General features: G+C 28.6%; 2 protein-coding genes across 3 annotated transcripts; one reads left to right on the forward strand and one right to left on the reverse strand.

The window, feature by feature from the left end:
- Window positions 1–1,966: 1,966 nt before the first annotated feature.
- On the reverse strand, window positions 1,967–2,961 carry LOC129912413 (endocuticle structural protein SgAbd-6-like). Of its 2 annotated transcripts, XM_055990629.1 has the most exons (3): window positions 2,677–2,961; window positions 2,355–2,599; window positions 1,967–2,254 (listed from the first exon to the last, which is right to left on the reverse strand). In XM_055990629.1, the coding sequence occupies exons 2-3, from the start codon at window positions 2,495–2,497 to the stop codon at window positions 2,059–2,061; spliced, it is 339 nt and encodes a 112-aa protein (XP_055846604.1). In that variant the 5' UTR covers window positions 2,498–2,599; window positions 2,677–2,961; the 3' UTR covers window positions 1,967–2,058. The 2 variants fall into 2 exon arrangements, with proteins under 2 accessions (XP_055846604.1, XP_055846603.1); XM_055990628.1 differs by having other exon boundaries at window positions 2,355–2,961.
- Window positions 2,962–12,256: 9,295 nt separating this feature from the next.
- LOC129912416 (larval cuticle protein 65Ag1-like) lies at window positions 12,257–12,646 on the forward strand. Its single transcript, XM_055990632.1, has 2 exons — window positions 12,257–12,372; window positions 12,448–12,646. Exons 1-2 carry the CDS (start codon window positions 12,257–12,259, stop codon window positions 12,644–12,646), a joined length of 315 nt encoding a protein of 104 aa, XP_055846607.1.
- The last annotated feature ends 1,318 nt before the right edge of the window (window positions 12,647–13,964 follow it).

Here is a 13,964-nt window from a genome sequence, read left to right on the forward strand (position 1 = left end):
CAAAATGGCATACCAATTTTATTTTAAAACTTTTTTTCCAAAAAATTATTTATGAAAAAATAGTTTTTTAAAAAAAGGCTCTAACGATTTTGAAAATTTTTTTTCTAAAAATGCATCTTAATATATCAATCAAAACTGCATACTTGTTTTGGAGGACAATTTGATTTCAGATTTTGTTTTATTTTTTTTTTACGAATTTGGTTTTTTTTTTATTTCATTTATTTTTCCCAAATTTATATATAAAAAGTCTTAAAAATTTAAGCAACTTGAACTCTAGGAGCAAGTTCGTGCGACCCAGTCATGCATTTTATTATTTGATATATATTTATTTCATTTTAGATTGTTAAGAGTTAATGTGATTTACATTGTGTATTGGGATTTTAAGGAGCCTGCATTGCAGTAAATTTGTTAATAAAACAAGCTCAGGTAAAAATATATATTATATATATTCTAAAGCTAAGTACGTGATCTTGTGCTTGTATCAACTTTCAAGATAGGTAATCATATAGGTCAAATCAAAATTTACTGCCCATCATAGAACAATTCATCGAAATGAATTTGTTCTAATAAAACCTTAAGATGACTCTTATAATGGACCTGCTATGATGTGGGTAATTCCATGAAAAAGTAGACAAGAATTTTGAACAAATTGTGCAGACTTTTTTACTTTTTCCAATAGTAAATTACTATTTACAAACGGCAACTCTGCAAGTTGCAAGATGGCTAGAAATTAAATTAAGAAAGCATAAATAATCTAAGAGCATTTTTAAAGCATAAGCTTGGCAACTACAGAAGAATTTCACATGATTGTGACGGAAAAACAAGCTCACAGAAAACAAGATGAATCTAAAAATGACAATATCCCTTCATGATTGCTAAAATGAATTAACATTTAAGCAAGCTTCGTTACACAATATTCGATTTTAAAAATACTTTAGTCAAAATGCATCTATTCTTTACTATTGCAACCACAAATCGCAGGTAACATGAGTTACCAAAATAAAGAAAAATGTTTTACTAAACTATGAAAGTAATAGTTATTCATGGGCAGTATTTTTGTATTAATTTATATTAAAATTGACAAAAAAATGTCTCGAAACTGACAAGATATTTTTGAATCCGGTTTTCTATTTTTGTTTAAAAATAAATAAGAGAATCGAATTTTAAAAACTAAATTAGTTCTTAAATGCATAAAATGTTGAAGAAAATTTTTTCAATTTTTTTTCAAAATTTTAATTTTTAAAATTAATTTTTCAAAAACTATGCCATAGAATGGTTTTGTTTAATTTTTGTAAAAGACTAGAGTTTTGGCTTTACAAAAAGGTATCGCACGTTATTGTAGGTGTAACCGTTGATTTTTAATATTTTTTTTTCCAAATTAAGTCAATTTTTTTTTGTAATTGTCCCTCCCTGCTAAACGAAGATAAATAGACCCCCCCCCCCCCTCCCAAACGATTTTTTTCTTGTCTCAATTCAACCTACACGCTCTAGCTTTTTGTCACATTAATCCTTAATCACCCTGAATTTATTGCTAACAGTAGATTCATAGCTTGGATATCGATGTTGTATGGTGGGACTCTTTACCTCCCCAATAAACTGTTCAATTCATAAATATTATAGTAAAAGAATACAAATAAATAATGTTCAAGACGTATTTAAATTATTCTTAATTTATCATTAGGTAGGTATAATATACGTGATTAGTTTCCATCTTTCAAAATTTATAATTTAAAGTAATATGAACTTTGTTGACTATTTTTTTTTTCTCCAGCCATTTCATTCCAATTGATATTCCTTGCGCTGAATTTTCTATAAAAACAGCAGCAAAACCAACAAACATGGTTAATTTGCCATTAACCGTCTTGGAGTAAAGTGGCCTGAAAGACTTTGAATAGTCCCATCCATAGAAATATAACAACAATTACTAACCCCTCGCTTATAAATTAAAAAAAAAAAAAGAAAACAATTTTTCAACAATTTTTGATCAACATTTATTAATCTTCACACAAAAACACACCACAGTCTACAGTCCCATTTATTTTGTTTTGTCTATTTTACTCAGTCGTCCAATTTAGGCAAATGGTCGCCTTCCGGTTGGTAACCATTCTCATCGGCTTTATAGGTTAGTTTATAAACCTGTCCATTAGCCGCAACCCAACTAACAGATCCCTCAACCGAAATCGATTCTTCGTCGGTGCCGATATTCTTCAAAATGGCGGTTTCCTTCCGTGATGTTCCATCGCTGGTAAGAAAACTAAACACACACAAACCACAATAATTTATAGGTAGTATTCAAAATGCAAATCAAAACTAAATCTATAATCTACGCATAATATTTGGAAAACAACACTCACGAGAACTTGTATCCATCCACACCGATGTTGTCATTGTCATATTCATTGATCACCGCACTCTTTGAATCGTCAATAGGTGCTGCGGTGACAGAAACTGTCACTGCTAGCAAAGCGATCAGACAAACAGCAGCTGTGAATTTCATGACAGTATATAGGTTCAGTGGATATGGTTGTGGAGCTGGGAGCGGGTGTGCTCAATGGAGGAGATCACGTCTAGAAATAAGACCCCACCTGGTCCTGGTAGTCTAAATATATAGAAAGACGGTTGTTTTCTTTTGACGTTCCACCCACTTGAATTGTGCTTGCGACAGCTATAGCCTACCAGTTAGATACGCCAAGTTTGTCTGACTAGATCAGTCGACTCGAATGGAGTTCTTGAAAAAATACAATCTGCAACAAAATAATTCTAATCATGAAGGGAATTCCTGTTTTTTTATTTTTATTTTTTTGTGGCTTGATAAAAATTTTTGTCAAATGTAAATACGGGTAGTATTGCCACCGGACGACTTTGGGAACAAAGTCATAAACAAAATTTTTGGATCTAAATAATTTATTTTTATTTTTTGATTTTTATTGATCGAAGTCAATTTGACGACCTTAAATGGATAAGTTTTTTTTTTTTTTTTGTTTTTGATAACTGTAAAAATAAATATTTAATCGGTACAAGATTTAATTAAAACGAACCAGTTCGAGGCGTTCGTTGCTCGTGTTATTAAAATACGAACAAGTTGTTTTTATCACTTAAGAAATTCTTTAGAGAGTGCTCGTTGACAGCAGATATTTACCTTTCCGGTCTGACATTGGTATTCATAAATTTATAAAAAAAAAAAAAAAATAATGAAAAATATATGTATCATTTATTTGTAGGGGAGACATAGGTAGGTTAAATTGGAATCGTTTAGAACCATTTGAATCTTATCTCTGCAAGTTATTCTTACTAGCTTTCTGAGCGAGGCTGAGATAAATATATTCCAAATGAAAGTAAAGGAATGTTTATAGTGGAAACAGCTGCTATGATTGAAATTTAGCGCCACAGTCGCATTACAAGATTGTGTTTTCGAAAAAAAAATCCCTAAAAGAAGCAAAACCATATTAAAAAATGGCTATTTAAATTTTATTGAGTTTGTATCTTTTTATATTTTGTTTTTGTTATATTTTAAAACTGGCGATGAAGAAGAATTAAATTTGATTCAATTATTGGGTGTAGTAGCACGTAAGCCAAAGTTGTAATTCACATTATTTTCACGTTGAGTTTCCCACGTTCACTCTGGCGTATACGTGCTCTGTTTTGTATTTATTTATTGGATTTTTTTTCCAAACCATATGATACATTAATATAAAGTATTTTAAAATGCTGAATGGATACGACAACTCTACACAAATTTATAATCCTTGTTATGAAACGATGAATATTTTTTGAGCAGGAGAGTGCGGGATTAGAAGTAGCAGCTAAAAAAATAATGTTCCTCTTAAAATTAAGAATAGTGTGAAAAAAAAGTGTTCATTTTTTCTATAGTTTTCGGTCTATCTTCTTCAGTTGCACATTAGATGATAGGAGGAAGTTCTTAAAGTGGTGCAAAATTTCTTTCTTTTTGAGTCCTTCTGTTTCGGCAGAATCATGCTGTAGTAGGCTTAACCCCATATATGTATAACACTCCTAAAATAGAAATTGTAAAATTATAGAGCTACTCGTCAAACGAACAAAAATAAAATGCACGACTGGGTCGCACGAACTTGCTCTTACAGTTAAAGTTGCTTAAATTTTTAAGACTTTTTATATAGAAATTTGGAAAAAAAAATAAATATCGTTTTAAAAAAAAATAAAATAAAATCTGAAATCAAATTGCCCTCCAAAGTAAGTATGCAGTTTTGATTGATATATTAAGATGCATTTTTAGAAAAAAAATTTTCAAAATCGTTATAGCCTTTTTTTAAAAAACTAATTTTTTATAAATAATTTTTTGGAAAAAAAGTTTCAATATAAAATTGGTATGCCATTTTGTGGAAATTATTAATCAACATCTTACAACAAAATTTGAAAAAAATTCAATGTCCCGTTTTCGAAAATTTGCTTTTTCAAAAAAAAAATTTGGAAATTTAATTCTTGGTTCATATTTAAATTATATAAATGCTTCTTCACAAAAAGTTTCGTTGAAATGGAATAAGCAGTTTCGGAGATAATCGGATTTGAAAAAAATGGTTCTATGGCAGGTACCGTTAATAATGATTTTCAAACAAAAATTTTTTCATTAGAATTAATTAAATTTTGTTTTTTTATTTGCTAATAGAAACACTAAGGTATAAAAATATACTCAAAAAGAAATAATTTCCTTGGAATATTTAATCTTTTAAAAATTCAAAAAAGAATATGTACTATGTAGAATAAATTTTACTATGTAGTTTTATTTTTAATTTGATTAAAATTTGATTAAAAAAGTATTAAAAACAAAAAGCAAATATACATTTTCAAATTTGAAAGCATCTCTTTGGTTTTAATTTGCCATGCCATTTAATTTCTTTTATAAAATGATTTTTTAGAAATCAAAAAAGAAATATTAATTGTAAAGTGAAAACAACGTCTCAATAAAAAAAGGATTTTTCTTATTGCTGTCTAATAATTATTACTTCAGAAAAGAATAAAAAAAAATTCTCCAACGCAACGGTTCAATTTTTTTTCCTTTTAATGCATCCAATTAAAATAAATCATGTTGAGTACTATATTTCATTTAAAAAGTTGTTATTTTTGTGTAGAACGAATTTAACTTGTGTTAGATTAAAGGACAGATATATTAAAAAGAAAACCTAGATCTGATATTTTTATTTTATTTACTACTTTATGATAAACTACTTTGAAAGTATTTCAAAAGTTTAAAATTACTAAAACAAAAATGAAACAGTTTAAATTTAAAACCAAAAACTATTAAGACTCTCGACTCATTTTACAAAAATAAACAAAATATAAGAATACTTTTCTCGCCACTTAGTACGTTTAGTATGGCTTGTTGAACATAGTAATTTGCATACCTATTTGTAATTTTTTAATTTACTTCCAACTGGATTTAGGGTAATTTTTTTTTTTTTGAGGACCTTCAGCCATTCAAAAAATTCTTCCTTTGTCATTTTTCAACAACGATACGGCCTAGATTTGAAAACAAAACTTTATAAATATTTTTCTCAATCAATTTTCAACCGATTTTCTTCATAAATACTTTGAATAGTCCATTTCCATTTTTCATCCGAAAATCTTTGTTTATCAAAAGATTTACTATATAGCTTGTGTCTAGATATAGAGTCTCACACGCCACACAGTGCGGCACTCTTTGGACAAAAAGAAGAAAAAATATGTGCGATTTTTACAAAAGTAACGGTTACATCATATAGTCTAATAAACCAAACCATTGTAAAACAAAACTTTTTTCTCATTGGGCAGAATAGTTTTTCGGCAAAGTCTGTTGCAACTATGCATTGGCAACAAGAAAAAATTTATTTTAGTCAGTCTGGTTTGGTAAGTCCGAACGATTATTTTTCTTAACAAGTACGTCTAACAGTTAAACAGTTTTTTTTGGGTTATCAAGAAGGTATAATGTTTTATTATATAAAACATTTTGGAAATCAATTGGAGGTTTTTAAAATTTTTTTTTAAATTTTTAAAATAACCATTTAAATTGCTTTTTTTTGGAAAAGTTCAGAAGCTTTGAATAGACGTTTAAAATTAGCGGCTCAAAATATCCTGTAATTTGTACAGAAACGCATACACTATATTATTAAATTAAAAAAGTTCGGCCAACAAGACTGTTAATAAATTAATGAAAAAAAATGAAAAAGTCAATAAAACGCCTTATAGTCTTGTTTGATTTTAAATTTTGTATTGATGACGCGTTTCGGCTAAACAGCCATCCTCGTATCACAATCGACTTTGATTTCAAAATAATAAAATAATAAACAAAAATGTTATAGGTACACAAGTTTAACAAAAAACTTATATGTACATTTTATGATACTTAGGAAAACCTGCACCAGGAAAAATCTTATTTTTTTATTAAGTCTTAAAATGTTAAGAAAAAAATGTTTTTTTGTTGTTTGAGATAATTTTTATTTAAAGTGCAGTTACAAAAAATATTTAAAGTCCCTTCCTTGATTTGGTAAAAGTTATGTCAAAACATTGCATTTATAAGTTGCCATGAGAGTTTTCAAATTCTGAGAGCCTTATTTATAACTACTCTTTGAACATAATACTTCAGGGTAAAAGCATAGACTATATAACCACACGAGTTTTGCGGTAAATATGCAGCATTATGTTATTCTATATTGCAAAAACTTGAGTCAGTATAAATTTTTAAAGATATTCAATAAAGCAAGGAACATGATTTTTTTGCGGCATCCCTTGGACAAAAGTAGCGGCCTTTTTGCTATAGTAATTAAACCAAAAAAGAAAAAAACACTGTTTTAGCAATGAACCAAACAGTATTGGCACAAAATCAACTGCAACTGCATAAGCCAAACAAAAGGAAAATAATAACTTAGGTTATCCCTCATCAGAGAAGAATTTCCGTATTTTAAAAATATTTATGAAATCAAAATTTGTGTTTTATCTTAAGAAATTCTATGCTAAGCTAATTTTGTACAAATAAATAGTGAAATGTACCTATAAATTGAAGAAAATGAAAAAATTTTTGTCCAAATTTTCTTCAAAAGGCCGCAATGTGCGCCATCCCTAACGTCTAAATATAGTATTTGACACCCCTAAATAAAAATTTGTTTTTTTAAGGTATTTTTTCATTAATTTTTTTAGTGTAGGTACCTTAGTTCTCTATGTAAACCCCAAACCTTTAAAGTCTGCCATTGTTTGGAGACAGTTGACCACTGACATCATGCCTTAATCTAAATATTTATAGTATCCCTTTGAATCACGCTCTGAACGCATGAATTCACCCTATTAACACACAAATCACAAATTCTTATTCTAATAAACTTGTATCCGCACGCAAATTTCTAATTAAATATCATAACTTTAATCCAAAATAATTAAAATCTAGTAAGACTGGTTTTCACTTTTAAATTTGTTATTTATCTACATTTTTGTGTGAATAAATAGAATACGAATATAAATACAAAAATAGCATTTAAATTTTATGCAAATGAACATAAGAAATCAAAATCTTAGTTCTGTAATATCTATAAATTGAAGATTCTTTATTTACATAAATAAATACAAATTTGATTTTACTTTTTATAGCTCATGTTTATTAAAATACCAAAAATAGATGAATAAAAGTAAAAACAAAAACATAGTCAAGAATATTTTAACATGTTTTAGTTATCTTTCAAGTTGTTTTCTTATCGAAAAAAAAACTTGCTACTTCAAGATTTATTGAAAGAAAATTTTAATTTAGATTTTCGTATGCATTATGTAAAATTATTCTTCACGGTTAAGTTTTATTTGAACAAAGATAAATAAAATAACCTTTCAAGGTTAATATCTGGTCAATGACACTTAGTTTGGATTTAAGACTTAGAACGATTGAAAGATTAAGGATATGTATAATTTGTTCACATGTCGTTTTCGTTTGAGAAATTTGGTAAATAAATTTGGATGCTTAATATAGTCAAGGTAGTAAGTATTGGCGCCTGGATGACAAACAAAGTGATTTTATCTAGACATTATAGTTATGTTTTTAGAATAGTAAAGTAATCTATTAACTTAATTAATGCGACCTGGTTTCATCTACCCTAGCCAGATTAGAATTAAAGTTGTTTTTTTTTTCTGAAATCTTTGTTAGCATTTTAAAGTGAATTAATCATTATACACATTATTTATTTTAAAAATTAATTATTTTAAAAATTAAAGCAAACCACAAACTGAATGCTTTTATACCAACAGATACTATTCGATCATGAAATTTTTTTTGAGAAATTGGGGCAAAAATGGCCCGTAGATGTGCAACAATAGGCTTGTTCATAAATAAAGTAATTTAATTAATGATACTTTTTATTACTACACTAAATAATAATAATAATAATATTAATTATAATTTTATATTGCCTTCACATAACAGTGGTCAGTGAACAGTGGTCCAAAAAATTTTTTTTAGATTTTTCGGCTGGCCACCCTACAAAACTTGTTCCACTTATCTATAACATTAACGTTGTGAAATCAAATCATGGTTCAATGTTTCGGATTTGTACGTAATCTTAATTTTTTGTTCAGTTTTTTTTTTTTGAAAAGTAAATGTTTTGTTTCAATTTTCCTTGTCTTATAAAATATTTTTTTCGAAAAAAATTTTAACAAATTAATTATCATTTATATAAGAAAAAATTTCAAATAAAAACTACTCAACAAACAGTCGTGTGTTCTGTTGATGAAATTTACCTAAAAGTGGCACGAGGAATTATTATTTCGATGTTATTTTTTCAGAACAAGCACAACAAGAAATTTTTAACTTATTTCAAAAAAAAAAAAATACAATTTTTCAAAATCGATCAGCACCCCAATAGAATGTGGAATGTGGGCCACCTACACTACACGATTTTCATAAGAAATTCAAACCGAAACCATGTTTGTGATTTCAAATATCTCAAGGAAATACAAATTTAAAAGTAAGATAGGTATAGGAAAAAGGCATGCTGATGCTCCTCTTACTTGAGCTCACTTTAGTTGATGCGATTTTTGGTTCCAATATATGCAAAGTAAGTATGTAATTAAATTTGTGCCCATTACCGTATAAAAGCACATATGCAAACCTCTCTCAACAATGGGTAACAAATTGTGAACAACAGAACTTGACCTCTTTGCAACAAAATATAAAATTCCACGATAAGACCCTCGAGGAACCATTGATAGAAGGATATCCTTTGGGTTTCCGACTCCTTTCTCAGGCGAAGTCAAGTTTCTATAGGTCTTATTTTGGATAGGAAATCAAACTGAAAAACCAGTATACCTATGTAAGAAAGAATAAGAAAAGCCACGGTGACACTCTTCTCCTGCAAAAAAAACCTTTTGGGAATAAATGGGAACTGTCCCCCAAAAATAAATTACTGGCTATATACAGCGGTTGTCAGATCTATTCTAACTTAAGGGGTGCAGTTTAGTGGTCCAGCTAAGTCCAACATTTATTCCGTAGGTATGTGTATCAGCGGAGCTCTACGTTTGACAACGTCTGGGAAATTGCGAAGCAGGTGAATTTACTAGGAAAGGAAAAAAATTACCAAATTTACCTAAAGTGGTAGTAAACATTTGTTTACTAATCGCAACGTGCAAACTCATGCCTAAGCTAAAAAGCTCTTGTCCTTCTTTTTCCAGTAGACGTAAATTATACTTAGAAAAATAGTTTCTAGAGGGTTAAAAATGATCTTATCAACACAGACATCTTTAGCCTTTCGAACCCAAGCTATGAAAATCAATATTAAAAAATGTTTTTTCAGTAGGTATTATCGTGTCAAAAACGTCACAACTAAGAAATATGAATAGTAAAAATTTATTTTCCAAAATAATAGCTAAATAGAAAAACTAATGTGTTACTCTCATGTTACATGTACAAATGTAACATGCATGACCAAAAAAATTTGGACAACTGAGAAAATAACTTTTTATGGAACAATAATAATGTATGCTACCTCTTCTAAGCCAAAAAACAAAACACTTTCTAGATTAACATTTTTTATATCTTTTTTCAAAATTATGGCCATAAATAAAAAAAAATTGAAAAAAATGTGAATGTCAGTCCCTTTTTCGGTAAAAAAAAATTTTTAAGTATAATAATTGACCAACTTTTTGTAATAATCCAGTAACTAGGTGTTATTATCTTTCAATTAAGCCATCGAAACCTAAAAACTTACTTAATGGAATATTTTGTATGAATTTTTTTAAAATATGTTACAAGAGAGTAACGCTGGGTCTGAAAGGGTAAACTAAAGGGCTCAATTAGTGTGGAAATTCTCTGCAATATTATGATTTCACAACGGACTAATAAGTGGTAACCAATAATAACACATATGGAGTCGGACCTAAGACATAAAATATTTAAAATTTTAAGCTGAATAATTTTTGAATGTAAACTTTATTATCTGATCAACAAAAATTAAAATAATTTCAATAGAAAGTAAAAAAAAAATAGAATGGATAATGAGGAGGGGCCTACAAATTACATTTACCTTTAAGTTTGATGCTTAGATAGCATCTTTAATGTTTGAACTTAAAAAAAATGAGTTTCGGAAACTTTGCCGCCCTCTATCTCCTGAAGCACTGAAGCATGAAACTAATTTAATCTTTCAAAAAGAACTTAAAAAAATACATATTATTTACTTTTCATATCACGCAACCATCGTTTTAAAAGGTTTTGACCTCCGAATGAAGTATGGTCTTTGATTTATTATATAACAAAAATTTAAAAAAAAAATTAAAAAATAAGTTTTTAAAACTAAATTCTTCAAAAATTAAAAAAAAAGTTGGTATGCTATTAAAAGCAATAATCAAAAGACACAAAAAAAAAAAAACAAAATTTCAATAATTTTGATAGCAGCGTTTTCAAAAAATAAAAAGTATTTTAGTAGGTATTAATACTAGATCGCAGCTCGCCGTTATTATAATTTTGAATGCACATTTATTAATTTTGGTAGACAATGGTCCACAAACATCAATAAATTCACTTTATATATATTCAGTGATGACTGATGAATTTGTTACTATTTTTTTTCGGTTTAACTTAGTGGGTCACTGTGGTGTATTCGTAATTTGTTTTAATTTAAATTATTCTATTTTTAACCATTTACTCAATAACCTTTTTCGAACAAAGTTTTGCATATGAGATAAAGCATATAGCATGTCATAATGCGATCGGTTAATATATCAGAAAAAAAAGTTTAACGAACTCATTTGGTTTCAATCAATATCAAAAGTTGAGTTAAAATTAGTAAAATGTATATGAAATGATTATTTTGTGCACCTATGAATAGAAAAATAAATTAAATATTTGATCAATCAGCCAACACCATGTAAGTGTGTTGATAAATCATTGACCGACTAGTATGTACAAAAAACCACATTGTTAAAAACTTGTAGTTACATTTATTTAGACCAATTTAAACCTGATATCACACTTTACACCTTGTCGATATTGCATCAGAAATATTTATTTTTTCTAAATAGTTTCGCTTTCAGTTGAAAACGACACTTTTTATACAAATTTATGTAAATTTTTTACCGATTCTACCGGCCTAACAGGCCTATGAACCATAAAATATGTCTTTAAATTATATATCTATCTCATTAATTTTTTTTCCATTGAAGGTTTGACTTAGTCAAACAAACAATATAAAAAATCGAAACCATAGAGATCGCCCCTTTCGGCAAGGTTACCTACTAAAATCCCATACATAGAAACACGTGTTCCGAAATATCGGAACAGCAGCTTCCAAAATGTGGTTTTATGAAGTTCAAGTTTAGACGGAAACTATCAAGCAAACAAAGAAACTATTTATCTCTGCTTTAATCGATGGCAAAGGTTAACAACACAGATGGGTCATTGGCGTCTTAAGAAAAGTGAATTCATATGTAAATTAATAATTTATTTATTCTTTTAAAGACAAATACAAAATAATGGAAGAAAAAAAAAGAATAATGTCCAAGCTGATTGAATAAATTTTGTCAAAACAAAAGCCTATATTTGATATCTTGGGTGGCTTAGAAAACCTTTGTGTGCGTGTTGTCGCACAAAAAATGCGTAGATATTCATATTTTTTACACAAAAATTAGCATTTTCAATGTGACAAGTTTTATCACAGAATTCTAATGGGAGGAGGCTCTAACACGTTCTTGGACGGATATTTGTTGGTTATAAATTTGACAGACCCCAACCACTAACCATCAGTTTCCTCACGGTTAACAACAAACTAACAATATCAACATGAAATTCGTCATTGTTCTCGTTGCCCTTTTCGGTTTGGCTTTGGCCGCCCCAGCTGAAGAAGCTAGCATCGTCCGTTCAGAAAGCAATGTCCTTGCTGATGGATACCAATTCGCGTAAGTTTGAAGAAAACTTTTTTGAAAAATGAAAAATAAATTAAATGCCTATCATCTTTTTGTTTTACTTAACAGTGTTGAGACCAGTGATGGTAAAGCTCACTCCGAATCAGGTCAATTGAAGAACATTGGTGCTGAAGATGAAGCTATTGTCGTCAAGGGTCAATACAGCTACGTTGGTGATGATGGTGTCACTTATTCCGTCAGCTACATCGCCGATGAGAACGGTTTCCAACCCTCAGGTGCTCATTTGCCAGTTGCCCCAGTTGCTTAAGTTAATCTAATCCAGTCAAGAAATCCACCTACCTACCTTAATAATTATTATTGATCCTACCTACCTATGTTAATATCCTATTTCCCCTCTCCCAAAAAACAAAACAAATTAAGTTGAAAATATTGTTAGCTAGTTTAAGAAAAAATACAGAAAGCATTTAAAGAAAAAATTTAAATATTTTGAACTTCTTATTATTCTTCTCTATGAATCGAAACATAATTCTTATACAACAAAAATATAGATTCTATTAATTGCGATGATCTCACCAAAATGGATATAACGCACAGGATGAATAGTGAGGAGACTACAAAACACTAGAATTTCACTCCCCATAAGCTGTGTCTATGAATTCAGCACCGTTTATAATATTGACTTTTGAGAATAACATGAATGAAGCGGAAAGACCTTTCCTTTCGATATAAAAACATATGAAACTATAAATATTTTGGCTATATTTTCACTATTTTTCCAAAAAGTTTTAGTACACCGAAAAAAAAATTTGATAATAACAGCTATCAAATTAACATTTTTCAGTGACAAAAGTCGTCCAACAATTAAAATATCAATTTTGATATATTTTATCATATCATTTTGACATTTTTTAATTTCAGGTGGGATAGTGAAAATTTCACTTGGGCAATTAAAATATCATTTTGACATTTTTTTAAGTTTAATGTCGTTTTCGATTGGACGTCCAGAAGCGTTCGGAAGCGTTTGGAAGTCTTCTGAAACCGTTTTATTGAATTTTAATTCAATAAAACGGTTTCAGAATGACAGCAAGAACGCTTCTCAGAAGAGAAATTCTCTTCTCGATTTAAAATCAGAATCAAATCCAGAAGCACTAATACATGAATATTTAAAAGTCAAAATAATCACTCAATCACTAATTTTTTTGGTTTTTCATTCAAAATGTTATTTTATCTGTAATTAAACAAATAAACGCATTATATACTTACTTAAAATATTCTGCAAACCAACTGTCCCATTTATTAGCTGAATATTACCGTTTTTGAAAATTAATTTGTAATATTTCATTTGAAGGAAAAAAAATTTAATTTATATTTGACATTCAAAATTTCACAGAATAACTAACACAAACACAAAAAACAGAATTGAGTGGAAGTGATTCAAACTGTTTTATTGGATTTCAGAATGAGTGAATCCTTGAGTGGTTCCAATCGAAAACGACATAAGTGGATAGTGAAAATTTCACTTTGACAGTTAAAATATCAATGTTGACTAGATTTTACGTTTTAATTTATTATAATGAAACCTATTTCTTTCTTTTTCGTTTTTATTATTTTAAGAATTTTCTTTC

The sequence above is a fragment of the Episyrphus balteatus genome, chromosome 2 (assembly GCF_945859705.1).
Source record: "Episyrphus balteatus chromosome 2, idEpiBalt1.1, whole genome shotgun sequence".
NCBI classification, from domain to species: Eukaryota; Metazoa; Arthropoda; class Insecta; order Diptera; family Syrphidae; genus Episyrphus; species Episyrphus balteatus.

What these genes read in the sequence shown, in the direction of transcription:
- LOC129912416 (XM_055990632.1), top strand. Translation starts at nt 12,257, where the DNA reads ATGAAATTCGTCATTGTTCTCGTTGCCCTTTTCGGTTTGGCTTTGGCC. An exon ending in GCTGATGGATACCAATTCGC is followed by an intron (nt 12,373 to 12,447) that starts GTAAGTTTGAAG and finishes TTTACTTAACAG; the next exon opens with TGTTGAGACCAGTGATGGTA.
- LOC129912413 (XM_055990629.1), bottom strand. Translation starts at nt 2,497, where the DNA reads ATGAAATTCACAGCTGCTGTTTGTCTGATCGCTTTGCTAGCAGTGACA. An exon ending in GTGGATGGATACAAGTTCTC is followed by an intron (nt 2,255 to 2,354) that starts GTGAGTGTTGTT and finishes GTGTGTGTTTAG; the next exon opens with TTTTCTTACCAGCGATGGAA.